General features: G+C 38.7%; 1 protein-coding gene across 1 annotated transcript; it reads right to left on the bottom strand.

Annotated features, from left to right (window-relative positions):
• Positions 1–4,352: 4,352 nt before the first annotated feature.
• LOC112564792 lies at positions 4,353–8,922 on the bottom strand. Its single transcript, XM_025239865.1, has 6 exons — positions 8,871–8,922; positions 8,334–8,549; positions 7,159–7,392; positions 6,289–6,522; positions 5,175–5,710; positions 4,353–4,673 (listed from the first exon to the last, which is right to left on the bottom strand). Exons 1-6 carry the CDS (start codon positions 8,920–8,922, stop codon positions 4,353–4,355), a joined length of 1,593 nt encoding a protein of 530 aa, XP_025095650.1.
• Between the last annotated feature and the right edge of the window lie 9,197 nt (positions 8,923–18,119).

The raw sequence follows: 18,119 nt of genomic DNA, 5'->3' as shown, positions 1-18,119 counted from the left end.
TCCATATCTATATACTTCAATCTGTCGTATGTTTTTGGAATAAATTCATTAGAGTCTTAGTTACTCACACTTGACTGATATCCACCCACACAATCGACTTGAGGCAACCACATACACGTTCCGATGCTTATTAATAACAGGTGCTGACTCGGCAGACACCTACAGACGACTCAAAATATATTTGATGGGGATCACACATGACCCAGGCACCACAAATATACTCCAGGGAATCACACAGATAAACTTGCAGGGATCGATACACACACAATATCCCAAGCGAACACCACACACACGTTACGTCCGCCTTTCTTCCCTGCTCACAGCCGTCTGCTTTCTTCCAAATATTTTTCACTTGCCTCAGACTAAAATTACGTCATAAAATGACGTCGGGTTCTGACGTGAAACCGCGACGCAACCAACACACTCATAAATGCAAGGCAATAATCTTTAACAAAACGAAAGACAGGGGCAACAACCTCCCTCACAGACTGGTCCCTGACAATAATAATAATAATAATAATAAGAAGAAGAAGTTATAAGGGTTATCATTAGAGCATTAATTAAATGCATTACTGATATGAACACAACAAACTGCACAATAAATAACAACAATGAAGTCTACAGATGATATTACATGCACTCAGAAGTAAACTTGTGGCCTGAAACTCCAGATGTCTCTTGATCAACAGAGTTCAAATATATTCAATATATATTCACATATATAAAATATTTTCAACATCCATGGTATCGGTCATGTTAGGTACTGCATAACATCATCAGACACACTTACCAAACAATAAGATGAGACAAATACAGTGATACCTCGGTTCTCGAACGCCTTGACTTTCGACCAAATCGGTATTCGACCAGGAAATTCGAGAAAATTTTGTCTTGGAATCCGAACAAATATTTGGAACTCGAACATCCGAACGTCCGAGATGAGCCGAGTTGAGCCGAATGGCGTTCATTCTGCCCAGCGCGCCTTGCTTGCGTCATCAGTGTGAGTGCAGAGAGAGAGAGAATCACGTTTTTGTGGAGAGAGTCATGAAATGTGTGCAAAATGGGCAGAAATCGCAAATTTTGTTGAACAACATCACCCTGATAAAGTTGGTAGCAAATAGAGCAGTTAACATTTTTAATGACAAGGTTATGTCCACTTTCCGCAAAATTTTGCAAAGGAGAAAAAACAGCAAACAATTTGACAAATTCTTCCGTAAAGAAATCAGACAAACAACTGCACAGCAAGATTCTGATTCTCCTCAGCAAAAGATACAGAGAACAGAAACACCTGAAGAGCAGTTACCCTCTGTTTTTATTGAAGACGACTCCCCTTCAAAACAATAACCATCCCCCTTCCCTCCTCCCTCCACATTCATTCCCTCCTGCCATAAAGTTTGGTACAGGTACAGTAAATGAAACACAATTTACTGTACTGTACATTTTATTTATTTTTTTGTTTTTTGGTTTTGTTTTAATAAATACACTTTTATTTCTTATTTCTTGTTGAGACTCATGTTTTTCTACATATTATATACAAATTAGGCTAGTAAATAGGCATTTTCTGGGGCTTGGAACGAATTAATCCAGTTTCCATTATTTCCTATGGGTTTCATTGCTTCGGTTCTCGAACAATTTGGTTCTCGACCGTCTTCCCGGAACGAATTATGTTCGAGAACCGAGGTATCACTGTACTCAGTTTTCGCGATGCATCTCCAGCTCCTCTCATTGTTGTTGCTCGCCTACAGCCAACCCTCGACTGCACCATGAGGCTCATCATCAGTTGTATCATCGGCAGTTATCGGCAAAGTATGAGAGTTGACCGCAGACGTGGCGGTGCTGCTGTCCACCAAACCTCCCTCTTAAAACATCCCCAGGAAAAGTCAATGTCTTATTATTGCGTGAGACCGAGTTAATCTTAATTCCTTCTGAGTAACATTGTATACAATTTATTCTCATTGTAGTCTCCTACATGAAATTAAATGTATTTTATTCCCATTGTAGTGTCGATAAACAGGGAAAATGGCTGACGTGCTCAATAATTCTTTTTTTCATCACTTTTAATTTCTTTCTCTCTCTCTCACACACACACACGCACACACACGTACACATTCATTAACATACAAACCTTACACATGTGCACGCACACACAAATGCACTGACTGAATGACTTGCACACAGAAGAATATCACAATTCCTACTTCTGTTTATATTTATTTAAAGAATTTGCACGTAGATACAACTGTCTCACAGTCCATCTTTAATTAAAAGCACAAGGAACATTTCAAATACAACACCTAGACAGATACATTAACCGAAAAACTGCGAGGGGCAAATAAATATGAACAATATGCGCAAATAAAAAAAATATTTGTGAATAAACTACGAGTCATGTTTTGCACTGGAATAAGAGGTTTATTCTTCACAATAATGTTTGTTATATGCTCCAGTGTAGCTGACATATTGTTATGAAAGGAATATGGTCAATACTCTGCAACAATTGATGAAGACCATTATTGATGTTCTTGAAATGTACCAAAGGCAAACCAGAAATAAACAAAACTTAATGTGAGAACCTCTCTACCATCACATGAGTATTAGGTTTTTAATCAATATCATAAATATAAAACAATGAGGGTCGTCAGCGCCAGCTCTTTGTTTCTAGTTTCCGTGTAATCAAACGTGTGTTTCCAAACAGAGAAGGCACAAGTTAATAAGTGATGTAAATTTAACAGGTTACTGAATTTATTTTTGTAAAAGTTATATTCTGTCTCTCAGAAGCCATGAAACTAAAAGTGAGCATCCTTGTTCACATGGAGCACTACGGTTCTCTTGTTATTCCTCACTTTGTTTTAAAAGGATATTAAAAGTGCTTGATGAAAGAGCACCACTTGGTCATATTTGGATAAAATTTACTTTCAAAACCTGTTGTGCTGTTATTTCAATTCTCTTCTCCTTCTCGCCTTTTTAAACTTCACTCTTGCGAATTTAATCCCGCAACAAATTGCGGTGTAACAAATAACAAGTGTTTCGATAAGGAATGCACACGAGGAGCGAACATAACTGGGGGAAGTAACTCCTGAAATGGTTATGTCGCAAGTTAACCTAGTTGTTCCCCTTTGACCATAAAAGAACGCCTTGAATTTTTAAGGTCATAATTTTATTCTTATTCTTTGACTACAATTTTCTAGGGTGTACATCTCTGCAGTTACTGTTCGCTTCCCAGCGGAGATTTTACACATAATGAAATGAATATCTACTGGAAAAAAGTTCGGACGGCGAGTGATTATAGTTGGTGGAGGATATTATTGTGCTAAAGAACTTGATGATTGACAGAGAAAAGCTGGGTCAATGAGTGTTTGTCGCCTGCCTGGTAAACCAACACTCAGGTCTCGGTGTATGTTTCCAAAAGTTATTTTAAATGTTAAAGGGTGAGATTGCAGTGACTGGGAGGTAATTGATTCTGTCTCGTCCAATCTTTAGTCAATAATAAGAAACAAAAATCCAGAATCAATCTACTGTAATCTGAGAAATTTGCTGCAATCTTTGCGATTTGATGAAAGAACACGCCATTGTCACGAGTCTACTTGAGCAGGATGTGATTTCTGCCTCAGTTTTCTCCCACCATTAATCTTAGACGCCTCAAAACATTTGAAAACAAGTAGGCACTCCCTCTTGGGGAACAGCAACAACATCTTCTTTTTTCGTCTTCTGGCATTTCTTTTCTTTTATAGGTTAGAAACGGTTCCCACTTCATACCTATCTTTCATTATTTCTGACACCCGTGAACTTCTACTACATTTATTTCTTATTTGTCCCTTAGTATTATGTGTATTTGTTATTAAGTACCGACTTATATGGAAAAGAATTGTTGCGGTACAATCCTGCTGTCAGTGATAAAACTTGAGACAGAAAGCACAAATACATAATTATTAATTCATTTACAACCGGCATGTCACGTGCATTACAATAAGTGCTATGTGTTGCCTAAGATGAATACAAACATGGCATTAAAAAGCATCCATAAAACTGATGATGTAAACGGAAGTTGATTCTTAAAGTAGTAATGACAGTGACAAACAATTATTATTTCTTGTTTTCTAAATAAACTGAAACTCTAAGCTACTGCAAAGAGGGTTGTTTCCCTTAGACCAATGGTTGTAAATCAAAACACACACGATACTTTTATGGGCATGAGCAGAAAGCAATCACAGTGTAAAACTATTGCAGACACATAGTGTTCATATACTAATATTATTTGAAATTCGGTCTGACATAGCAAATTTATCTGGCTTTTTATCTCGATCCAAAGTTTTAAAGTCCAGTATATGACTGACAAGCAGAGGAGGAGGCTGTCAGACCTTGCCCCGACCTCTCCCTATCTTTTCCTTGTGGAACAAAAACTGACAAAAAGGAAGGAGGTCACACATGACGATGACAGCAAAGATGAAGGAGATAACTGCGGTGACGACTATCCCCATGACTGTTGAAGATATTCGCAGGTCAGCGGCGCTGGACTTCTTGCGGATCTGCTTGCCCAAGGTGAGATGCTGGACCTTCAGTTCCTCAGTTATCTGCACCACTTCTTCAGCTTCTTGCTGGCTTTTATTTTGTTTGGCGGGTTCAAATCTACACCGGCAGTAGTAGTGTTTTGTATTTGTAAATGATGTTGGCACCTGGGTAAAAAAAAAAACAGAGTGAACATCAGAATCTTTTATGGTTATTACTGTTATATTAAATTATTTATTTTAATCTTCCTTGTATAATAATTTATAATTTATAATTGTATAATAATATAATAATTATAATAATTTAATACTCGACAATAGTAAGATGGTGACTTTGATATCTAGTCTCTTTAGGCGCATGGTCAATAGACTTTCAAGTAGAGTAACTGTACATGACTTTTTAATGACATGTGTGGTGGTTCATCAGTCAAATGCAGCCATTGTGGCCGTGGATGCAACGGTATTTTTAAATGGGGTAGAGGGTTATAACCGTTGACCTTAGCAGAATGTAAACATCACATAATGTCGACCAACTTTCAATGTACAGTCTACTGACAAAAATGTTTTGCCTAAAATTGTGTAATTACAATGCCTTAGAATAATAAGTTCTAAGATTCTGTGAAAAGGTCTGAACGATAGAAACTACGATAATGTTGGAAATCTGCTTACAGTGCTCTCTTGAGGGTGAGGCGTCAATTCTGCAGTTGCCCTCGTCTCTGTTGTAAGTCCTGCGGACACTGTAGTCCCATCAGTGTCTCTTGTAAGTCCTGTGGACTTTGTAGTCTCATCAGTGTCTCTTGTAAGTCCTGTGGACTTTATAGTCTCATCAGTGTCTCTTGTAAGTCCTGTGGACATTGTAGTCCCATCAGTGGCTTTTGTAAGTCCTGTGGACATTATAGTCTCATCAGTTTCTCTTGAAAGTCCTGTGGACAATGTAGTCCCATCGGTGCCTCTTGTAAGTCCTGTGGACACTGTAGTCCCATCGGTGCCTCTTGTAAGTCCTGTGGACAATGTAGTCCCATCGGTGCCTCTTGTAAGTCCTGTGGACACTGTAGTCCCATCGGTGCCTCTTGTAAGTCCTGTGGACAATGTAGTCCCATCAGTGTCTCTTGTAAATGCTGTGGACTCCCTTCTGACTTCTAGAAGCGTTGTTGACTCGCCCGTTGCGTTGTTGTCGTCGTATGAAGTACCTGGCGTTATCATCTCTTCAGATGATAATCACAATTGACAAATAACACATTTATTAGATAAATAGATATATGAACCAAACGTCAGCGGTGTATAGATAAATAAAAGTGAAGTGAACCTGTTCTTACACGTGACCTCCCGTTGATATTAATTTACAGATTTGCAGCCTCACCTGACGGTTCCCAGTCACTTAATCCCCAGACACTTCATCCCCGACACTTCATCCCCGACACTTCATCCCCTAGACTTTTAATCCCAGACACTTCATCCCCAGACACTTAATCCCTAAACTTAATCCTTAACTATAAAAATTATGAAGTCAGCGAAAAATTTAATTGAAATTCAAATTCAAATCATGCTTTTAACTTCAACGTCATTTGAACATCTACAACATTAGTTAAAGTTCATATAAGCTAGTAAATTTAATGTTCTTCAACAATATGATATGAAAATAGTTCTTGAGTGTCGGGGATGAAGTGTCGGGGATGAAGTGTCAGGGATGAAGTGTCTGGGGATTAAAAGTCTAGGGGATGAAGTGTCGGGGATGAAGTGTCGGGGATGAAGTGTCTGGGGATTAAGTGACTGGACACCTCACCTGACAGTAGTTTTGTGTTATTGGCGTCGGTGTCGCCATAAACTTCCACTTCACACAGTGTAAGGACTGGCCCCCCTTTTGATATGCGGACAAACTGACCCCAGATGGACCTCGTGCAGTTCAGGGTCGTCAGGGGTCCAGCAACGCCGTCATGGTAACGACACAGCGTGTAGGTGATGCTGCCGTTGGACTCCAGACGACCCAGTTCCACGGTGAAGTTGGCCAGTCTGTCACCTGGAACACACAAACAAACAAACAAACAAACAAACACAACCACACAAATGCACCCTGTTTTTTTAAATATTTACATTCTGCAAGTACATTAATTAATTTAGCAAATTGTATCATAGACAAAGTGGATTGTTTACAACCAGCAAGACAAGACAAAGAATTTTAAAAACGTGAGCTCCATAAAGTGAACGTGTCTTCAGCATTCTTCACCACATCCGCACCCACACATCTACTAAAACCAGCTTAGTAGATGTTCTGAGCCGGCACAAACCAGCTCTGATCAAACTGAACGATTGCTTGTGAACTGTGCTCACTGCAGCAGTCCTGGCGGTTGGCGACGATGATGTGGGAGACGAGTATCAGCTTCCTCAAGTCCACTCGCCACCATTGGTTGAAGGTAAGGTTGGTGTGGCTGCATGAAAGTCTGCTACTACCATTTCTGTTTCCGTCAACCGCTCGTCCTGGTTGCCAGTCATAGTATGTTGTGCTTTGGTTGCATGGTGCATTCAAAGCAAAATTTCTTGAATCTGTGAGAGAAAAAAATATTATTGACTGTACAAATCCCCAACACATTTGTTGTTCTGTTTAATGCTACTTAACATTGTTGATCTTGACAAAACTCAAACAAGACAGACGAACCTTTGCCGAGGTCAGGATACCCCATGACCTTAAGGTCACAGAGCTCCAGAGCAGCGGCGCTATTCTGGCGCGCACGCACGTAACGCCCCTTTACGTTGTCCACGTCACACGTGACGTTGATCTTGACGGAGCAGCCCGTAATCTGGACGATGTCACGGGATGAGCACGTGACGTAGCAGGCTTTGTCGTCAAAGGAGCCACATGACTCAGTCCCAATGTCTACGTCGATGCAGTCTGTGTGTAAACAAAATGGAGAAAATAGGTTGTGTATAGGGAGATCTGTTGAATACGTACAATAGACTGCTCTAGTACAGGTAAGACCTACAATAGATTGCTTTAGTACAGGTAAGACCTACAATAGACTACTCTAGTACAGGTATGGCCTACAATAGACTGCTCTAGAACAGGTAAGACATACAATAGACTGCTCTAGTACAGGTATGGCCTACAATAGACTGCTCTAGAACAGGTAAGACATACAATAGACTGCTCTAGTACAATTATGACATACAATAGACTGCTCTAGTACAATTAAGTGCTGAATGACAGCCAAACTCGCACCTACAGTGATATTTATATTAAGAGGTAAACAATCGATTCACTCTCACGGTGTTTGTCACAGCTGTCGCTGTGCATAAGGTGTGACTGTGACGTGTCCAATACAAGTAGAATTGTGGGATCACAAACAGGTCAACGACTGACTCAGTAACTCTTAAGCCTTTGTCATATTTGACAAACTGTTGGTTATGACATATCTATTTGTGACTAGTACTTGCTATTGTGCAACATCAACTTGTGAGAACCATTGCCCACGTGACTGTGGACAGTGCAAACAGTTGAACTGTAGAATGGAACTGTTGCAGGACACGCTACTGACTGCACACCCTGTTGTTAATACCCTTTCATCGTCAATATTCATTTCGATTTCTTCACGTGTGTTTACCGACAGTCTCATCAATATTGTTCTTAATTATTTAATAGCGGAAAATATAACTTCTGCCTCAATAACGGTGAGGTGGGTAGACATACAGGCATGGAGAAGAGGGTTCAGTCACAATTATTTAAAAAAGCAGAAATGATGTTACAAGTGAAATACTTTTTCATTTTTAAGTTATAACATAACAGTGTGTGGGTGGGGGCATATGTATAAGTGAACCTTTAAAAACATGCGTTACCATGGTTACCAAATGTAGCATTGAGCACAATGGAGTCGATGAAGAACGTTGTGTTTAAATCCATCACCGTGGTTTCCTGGAGGGGAGGGGTTGATGGCGAACAACAGAAACCATCGATGTCATTCTGTGGTGACAGGGTGACTGACTGGTTGGTTGGTTGGTTGGTCAAGTTGACCTTTGCCTTGCAGAGGGCCTGGGTGTTGACTGTCACACCACCTTTCAGTGATTAAACATCATCGAATGATTCACCGTACCAAATGTTGTCTGTTTGTTTCTCTCCCTTCGTCTGTCTTTTCGTCTGTCGCTAATTCCTTATTTCTCTTTTTACTTTGTATATCTCTTCATATTCATATGTTTTAGACAATAATTTAAGTCTAAAATTAGTATGAAAATGAAATCCTGTTGGTGACTTGTTTTTAGATTGCATGGACCTGCTCTACTATTTATCCATAACAAATATATAAACACGACAATATTTATATGTATTGAGCTTAACGTATTCGAGGAGTTCTCTGTGTTCCAGAAGGTTCTACTTACCACCCGCCAATAAAATGATGTAGATATTCAGCAGACATACAGCTCCAGCCATTCTACTTTGTCTTCAGCAAACTCTCTACACACGATGCCAGGAATAAAAACACTCAGTCCAGTCTCTGCTAAATTCTTCCACTCAAAAAGTCGACCAGGACCAACAATTTTCCTTCAGTATTTTTATCTTTCCTTTTCACAAAAAGGAGACATAAATAAGCAGCCAGGATACCCACAGAGCAGCTTCTCTCCTCAGTCAATAGCAACGGTTCGCTGTCCTGCCTGAGGCTGGAAAAGCGCAGGACAAGAAACACGAAAGGTCAGACTGGTTCCAGCCAAAGATATTAAACAATAAATCATGTGTTGACTTTAGAATCAATAATTCAAAGGTGTCAGAGTCTGTATACTGCTTTCATTGATCGTAAACGTGCCTTCGACACGGTAGACTAAGTAAAACTGGGAAATAAGATACAGGTGACTGCACACAGGTTCGTTCAGTTGCATGTATGAGCAGGCTCCAGGTCCAACCATGCAAGTCCGTGAGGGATGTTTAGCATGTATATCTTTTAATCAGTAAAGTAACAGACTGATACACACAACAACAGGAAGTACACTTCTTACCTGACTATAAGTAACATGGCGGCTCTCATTTGCTAATGATGTGGCACTAAAGTGGTTCAGGACTACAGACTACAAGACAAAGACACATGTGTAAACAACTCGCCTCAACATCTCGTTCTAGAGGTGACGAATGTAAACAAAAAATACCATGTTTACATCCGGGGCACTCATGGCCATAAACAGAAACAGAAAAAGATGTCCTACCTTGTCTAGGCGAGGTCAGTCCACAAGAGGTGGAAGGCCACGACCCTGGTCTACTATACATTAATCTCAACTCGCGACATGTACAGGTCGTGACTCAGGCAGGTCTTCGTATCTCCATTCACTATCCCGGGTCTGAGTATATTTTCTACCTCGTTCTCGTCAAAAGCCCACCGGGTTCACCAAACACTTTGGTTCACGGTTAACCCTTTCCCATCTAATGTCCTCATCCATTCAGCCATCATTCAACATACACTTGCAGTCCGCCAGTCGTAAAGGGGTTAAAATAATATGAAAGTGCCAATGGGTCAATAATGTTTATTAATTGAAACAAATGATGAAACTTCCAAATGTGTTGGCTTCTACTGAAATAGCAGGAAATATAAATATTTATAGCACTAGCAAATTATTTATTTTGTAACATAATATTACACGTGACTATCACAGACACTGCACAACATCATCTCGCTGACTATTTGCTATCTCATTACAAATTTTAAGATTTAAAGTACTGTACTTAAATAAATAAAATAAAAATTAATCTAGTAAACAACACACATTGCTCAGCACCATTTGTACAACAAGCAGTTTTGATAATTATAAGATGTTTAATGTCACTTATCTAACAATGTATTTACTGATCTAACCACTATCTATTGCAAGACAAGTGAAGCTGATTAATACCCATGCCACAAAGTGCAAGCTTATTTAGGAATCAGTCCATCATAGAATCGTTTAAAAAATATCGACAATCATCGGACAAAAAAAATAATAAAATTCGATTCCGAGATAATATTATTGCATTAGTGCAAGCAGTGCTTCAGTGGATTTGTCATACAAGTCCTCCTGTGCAATAGTGAAGTTAATTACTGTTATTAAAATAAATTACAAGGCATTGAAATGCAAATACATGTTCAACTTGTTGACAGCAAGAGTTTATTCCCGCCTCAATAGCAACGATTGTTTACATTAATGTAACCTTCATTAATTATAAAATTGAAACACCACGTCCAAAGCGTTTCGAAAATCTTGTGAACTTTCAAGATATATCATTGGTCCTTTCGTTTTACCTGGTCAAATTTTAATCTTCAACATTTCATACCATGCTGTGACAAAAAAGTAAATATTGATAAAATCCTTCACCTACAAAAATTACCATTTTGTTCTCCCCAGAACTCATTCTGTAATTTGCAAGACAAGCTATTTTTTCTTTCTCTCTCTTTTCGACTTATTGTTTCCTGCGTTTCTCTTTCTTTTTTTTTGAATAAATATTGACAGAGACCATAAACATCACACAAGACAATAACAAGAAAGATGAAGGACAACACTGTGGTGCCGATTATCCCCATGGCTGTCGCAGACACGCGGTGGTCAGAGGCGCTGCACTTCTTTCGGACTTGTTTTCCCAGGGCGGAATTATTCACCTTTAGTGATTTAGTTGTCTGCTTTATTTTCTGATCAACCTCGTCCTGGCTTTTTGTTGTTTTATTGCAGAATTTGCATGCACAGTAGTTGTACTTTTCCGGAGTAGCAGTAGTTATCTGAGGAGTCGCAGTAGTGATCTGAGGCAAAGAGAAGAGTTTGTTTTTTTATTTTTAAGATGTATGTGGATGATTGTGATTATAATTTATATTTTTGTCGTCCAAGTTTTAACCAACTCTAGTCATCATGATTATCATATGCCAGTCGTCAAATAACCAGCCAGTGACGGTCATCGTCGTCCTTATGATGGTCGTGGTGGTGTGGTCCTCGTGGTGGTAGTTTTGCTGTAATAATTTCCTATCTAATGTTTATTTATGATGTTGAGTAGGATACCACCGAAGACTGTTCATACGAAGTACAAATACTGACTGTAAAACTGAACAAAACTAATATGTTCTAGCTGCTTTTGATTATAAATGAACATAGTTTAGTATGATGTTAAAATGTTAACTAGCATAAGAACATCTGTTTTAACTAATTGTGGTTAAAATAATTTTCCATGTTATTTACCTGTGCCTCGTGTGACTGCTCTGCAGACAGTTTAGTTTCAGTCACAACTGTTGGATACATCGTTGACACTTTAGCATTTAAATTCTCTAAAGCTTTAGAAGTGATATCTACAAACGTTTGTGAGACTTTTGCTTCAGTCGTTCCTTGAGTGGGTTTCATCGTCCATGTCCTCATGGTGGATGGTGCCAAAGATGTGCCGGGCTCGTCGTCACAGATGGGGCTGGTAAGGATGACTGCACACAGCACATTTTTTCTCAGGTTTGTTTTTTAATTTTAATATAATTATTCAGATATAAAGCCAGCAAAATGGAGAAAAAAAACAGATAGAAGACTGAAAGATATCTATGACCAAGGAAGGAGGAAGGAAGGAGAACCAGAGTACCCGTAAAAAAATCCCCGACAAGATGAGATCTTGTCCCAAGGTAGGGGTGACAGGAAGATGTTTTAACCCCTAAACTACCGGGGGCCCTAGACAGTGATGCCATGTTACCTGGGGCAAGCCTAGTGCTGTTGTCATCCATGTCGCCATAAACCTCCACTTCACACAGTGTGAGAGCCACTCCCATCAATGATATGCGGACAAACTGACCCCAGATGGACCTCGTGCAGTTCAGGGTCGTCAGGGGTCCAGCAACGCCGCCATGGTAACGACACAGCGTGTAGGTGATGCTGCCGTTGGACTCCAGACGCCCCAGTTCCACGGTGAAGTTGGCCAGTCTGTCACCTGGAACACACACACAAACACACAAGTGAACACACAATCACGTACACGCAGCCATGTCTCAGAATGCTTCTCCCATTTTATATACCAGACATTCCATCAAATATTTAATCAGCTGTTCTGGCAGTTTATCATATGTAAAGAAATGGTAGGAGACGATGATTATTTTAGTGCTGAAAGTCAATAATTTACAGCAGCATTCATTGATGGCGGAGACTGAGCGAGGTCGGGTAGACGGATATTAATTGTTTCATCTGGAAGAATTCTCCATTACATGCAGACTCTACTCACCGCAGCAGTCGAGACGGTTGGCGATGATGATGTGTGACACAAATATCAGCTTCCTGAGGTCCACCTGCCACCAGTGGCGTTGTTGGAAATAGTTGAAAAGGATTGTGTGGGTGCATGAATTGTTAAAAAAATAACCATTCCTGTTTCCGTCAACAGCTTTGTTGAGATTCCAATGGTTTGTGCTTTGATCACACGGTGCGTTCAGTGCAAAATTTTTAAAAGCTGTGAAATAAAGAAATCAAATCTACAAGTCAAACCTGCAGAACCAAGAACACCTAATATTTTTGTGTGGGGCTGTAGTGAGGCCTTCCGTGCAAAGGACGTATTCCTTTCCACAAATCATCGGACAAATATCGTGCTAAAATATTGCATTTAAAAACATCATAAACGAATAAACATTAGAATTGAACTGGAGAACTGGAGAAAACATTTGTCCTGCATTTCTTGCAGTTTAGCTGCTTCAAACATATTCGAACCTGAAATATTGAGATTTTCTTGCAAGGTTTGATAACGTGTTTCATCTCTGACTAATCAAGAGAAGTCTTACAAAGCAGCCTTGTGGCCCCATTGGACACGATGAAGTGTTCATCACCTGGAAGCGACACTGCGATAGAGAAGTTCAAGAAGCAAGAAAAATAAACACCTTTGCCGAGGTCAAGCCATCCTGTGACCTTTACGTCACATGGCCCAGGTAGACCAGCTGTTGTGTTCTGACGTAGTCGCACGTAACGCCCTTTCGCGTTGCTCACGTCACACGTGACATTCGTAGTGACATAGTATGAAGTGTTCTGGACGAGTTTACGTGATGAACATGTGATGTAACATGCTTTGTCATCGAATAGGTCACATGACTCAGTTCCAACATCCACGTCGATGTAATCTGTGTAAACAGGAATTATTAAACTGACATCTGCGTTGATTACTGTAATTATTGTAATAATCTCTAATGTCTTCTCTAGAAAACCCGACAGAAATCGACAGGGTTTATGTTCTTTATTTGTTTGAAAGTTTATTGTTTATTTTCATATTTTAATGATCGTGATACTGATTTAGTTAAACAATCAGTTCACTTACGCAATTTGACTTCAAACGATTGGAAAGGACTTACATGCCCAAGCCAGTTGATAGTATTACTAATAATAAAGTAATAATTTTTATTATCATATCTTAATTATTATTTCTTTCTTTCCTAGCAGAGGAGTTCTTTCAGAAAGCACTAACCAGAAAAAGAGATATATACATTACCATGGTTACCAGATGTAGTATTTAAAACGATTGTGTTGATGAAGACTGTTCTGTTCAAATCCAGCAGCAGCGTTGACTGGAGACTCATGTTTGATGGTGTGCTCACAGCCTGTAGTCCTGGACAACCTTTCAAAGAGAATGAAAGCTGAAGGGTTTGAGTCAATGCCCACTGTCGCACCAAACAAGTATATTAAGGTATGTATAAGGTACAATTGTCAGTAGGTTAAAGTGATCACTGGCTGCAGACATTTTATTTAAATATCAATCCACCCGCGGTTAGCATATAAGTATAATTGAATAATAATAATAAGTTATTAGTGTTATCCTTAGAGCATTACTTAAATGCATTACTGATATGAACACAAGAAACTGCACAATAAATGACAACAATGAAGTCTACAGATGATATTACAGGCAGTCAGAAGTAAACTTCTGCCTCAAACTCCAGATGTCTCATGATCAACAGAGTTCAAATAAAATGTTTGCAAGACTTCATCGTCTTCTTTACTAACTTTCGAGAAGAATCCACTGATCTACGAGACAAAACCCTTTTAAAACTGGACACCACAAAACTCTTGAGGAGCAGAAATGTTAATTCATTAAAAGGGATGTGTAAACAAGTGTTAGGATACAACCCCGATTTTAGGAATTCTGCTGTTGATATTTTAAAGAATGATTTAAGGTCCAGGAACTCCCATTGTGAAAGTGCACCAACAGATACACACTAGTGCAGAAGTCATCTTAATGGTATTCCAGTTATTACTTAGCTAGTCTTATCATAGAATTTAGTAACAGCCCGGAATGTACTTGAAACAAAATAAATGTATATGCAAAACTAATGGATGATATATGTATTAACTGTTGATTAATATATTGACAGCTACATAGTAACAGATCTTACTCTTACACTTTCGTGTTAAGGCATAACGCATATATCGTCATGAATACTAATTATATATTGACATAAGTGCTAAGTATATGTACTGAAAATATATTCAACATCCATGGTATCGGTCATGTTAAGTACTGCATAACATCATCTGACACACTTACCAAACAATAAGATGAGACAAATACTCAGTTTTCGCGATGCAGCTCCAGCTCCTCTCATTGTTGTTGCTCGCCTGCAGCCAACCCACGACTGGACCGTGTAGCTCATCATCAGTTGTATCATCGGCAGTCCTCAGCAAAGTATGAGAGTTGACCGCAGACGTGGCGGTGCTGCTGTCCACCAAGCCTCCCCTCTTAAAACATCCCCAGGAAAAGTCAATGTCTTATTATTGCGTGAGACCGATTTAATCTTAATTCCTTCTGAGTAAAATTGTATACAATTTAGTCCCATTGTAGTCTTCTACATGAAATTAAATGTATTTTATTCCCATTGTAGTGTCGATAAACAGGGAAAATGGCTAATGTTCTTAATAATTCTTTTCTTGTCACTCTTCATTTCTCTCTCTCTCTCACTCACATACACATTCATTAACATACAAACCTTACACATGTGCACGCACGCACAAATGCACTGACTGAATGACTTGCACACAGAAGAATATCACAATTCCTACTTCTGTTTATATTTATTTAAAGAATTTACTCGTAGATACAATTGTCTCTCAGTCCATCTTTAGTTAAAAGCATAAGGAACATTTCAAGCACAACACCGATACAGACACATTAACCGTAAAACTGCGAGGTGCAAATAAATATGAACAATATGCGCAAATAAATTTTACACAGAAAAAATATCTGCGAGTCATGTTTCCCATTGGAGAAAAAGAGGTTTATTCTTCACAATAATGTGTAAATACTCTTCAACAATTGATGAAGACCATTATCGACGTTCTTGAAATGTAACAAAGGCAAACCAGAAACACATAAGACTTTATGTGAGCACCTCTCTACCATTATATTAGTAGCAGGTTTTTAATTAATATAATAAATATAAACAATGAGGTTCGTCAGCGCCAGCTCTTTGTCTCTACTTTCCGTGTAATCAAAAGTTTGTTTCCAAGTCGATAAGGGTTATTAATTTAACAGGTTACTGAATTTATTTCGAATACCTAGTTATTGTTTTCGGATAACAGACTGAATCTGAATACTTGTTAAAGATTGAGTTTGAATAATGCTCATGCTCAAAAATAATTGTCCAGAAATCTTCAGTCAGTGTTATTTTTGTAAAAGTTATATTCTGTCTCTCAGAAGCCATGAAAATAAAAGTGAGCATCCTTGTTCACATGGCGCTCTACGGTTCTGTTGTTACTCCTCACTTTGTTTTAAAATGATAATAAAAGTGCTTGATGAAAGAGCACCACTTGGTCATATTTGGATAAAATTTAATTTCAAAACCTGTTGTGCTATTATTTCAATTCTCTTCTCCTTGTCGCCTTTTTAAACCTCCTCTTGCGAATTTAATCCCGCAACACATTCATTATTCCGCCTAATTCATAAACCTTTATGTTCGTCGGATTGATTTATATTCTCATCCAAGAAAATGATTGTTTGCCAGGTTAAAAGTTACAGGCCTGCATTCTTTCCAACGTATGGAGGTTTTACTCAATGAATAATGAAAACAGCAATACATATTAACTCTGGAAGTTAAACTATTTACATAAAAAAGACAAAGAAAGATATATTTCTTTTTCCTCTGGAATTTGACGACATATTAATCAGAAGCATGGGTTTCACACTTCGTTTACAACGCATTACAACATGTTTTATATTTTTGATAAAATAAATTTAAATATTAAAATAGAAGAGTGATACAATGTTTTATTTAAAATACACAGAGAATTGTTAGTTCTGCTATGAAAATGTCTGGTGTAACAAATAACATAGTGTTTTGATAAACAATGCACACGAAGGAGCTAACACAACTGAGGGAGATAACTCCTGAAAGGGTTAAGTCGCATGTTAACCTAGTTGTTTCCCTTTGACCACAAGTGCACGCCTTGAATTTTAATGTCATAATTTTATTCTTTTTTGACTGCAATATTCTAGGGTGTTGCAGTTACTATTCGCTTGCCAGCGGTGATTTTACACATAATGAAATGAATATCTACTGGGAAAAAGTTTTTCGGTTTTTCAATTTCAGTGTTGGTATTTTCTAACTTTCGTAGTTTTATGTATAAAAAATCCTCATATTCTCATTGATACTGGCAAAAATATTCTGTCGTTTATAGTTCGGTATGGACTATGTTAGGCTGGGGTACATTCCCTACACTATCTATTCTTTTCTTCCTCCACTCCATAACAATACTAAGCAGATCTTAGGTTTGACGGGAGGACAGAGAGCAAGCCAGTCAGCCTTTGGGTGGCTGCAACTTTTATTTCCCATTTCACTCCAAACGTACGTGGGTCCGTTACGGAACTGTCAACCTGTCAAGTCAGGCAGGAGAATTCAAAGTAGAATTTTTTATGCTTTGAAACATTAAAACAAAAGTAATCTGGTTCGTCACACATAAATGGTAAAATTGGGGCAATGACAATATACAACTATAGAATTAGAATGCTCGAACTTCAAAAATATGTGTGCTCCAGGCTCTATTGACAGTTTTCAAAAAGGATCCGATTCTCAAGCTCTGTATCGCCCTTTGCTTTCTTTTCCTTTCCCTGTTCGTATTTCTTCTTCCAGAAGTAGTGACAGAGACGACAGAGGTCACACAGGACAATGGAACCAAAGATGGAGGAACACCTATGCCGCAGACTACACCCACGACAGTAGACGACAGGCGGGAGTCAGGTACACTGGATTTCTTGCGGACCTGTTGGGCCAAGTTGGAAGGCTTCATCTTTAGTGTCTGAGATGTCTTCGACATTTCCTTCTGAACCTCTTCTGGACTCTTCGTGCTGATTGCATTCCAACAGCTACATGTGCAGTAAGTGGGTTTAGCAGGGACCTCGGGAGGAAATCTCTAAAAAAGAAAAGAAACAGAGAAGAGAATGTATATACATATTAGTTATACTAACATATCCAACTCTCGAGCAATAATAAGTACAAATATACTACAGTATGTTCTACTTTGCTTGTGTGTGCATGTGTATGACATGTGCGTATGTTTGTTTCATAAAACAGATCATTATCCTTTTAACTTTTGATTGATATTTACAGATTTTTTTCAAACAAGAATTTTGTAGACTTGTTTATCTTTAATCCATAACACTATGACCCTGACACTTACTGGCTCATC

The sequence above is a fragment of the Pomacea canaliculata genome, linkage group LG5 (assembly GCF_003073045.1).
Source record: "Pomacea canaliculata isolate SZHN2017 linkage group LG5, ASM307304v1, whole genome shotgun sequence".
In the NCBI taxonomy this organism is placed as follows: Eukaryota; Metazoa; Mollusca; class Gastropoda; order Architaenioglossa; family Ampullariidae; genus Pomacea; species Pomacea canaliculata.
The sequence above is the reverse complement of the archived record's forward strand: the minus strand, read 5'-3'. Positions and strand labels throughout refer to the sequence as shown.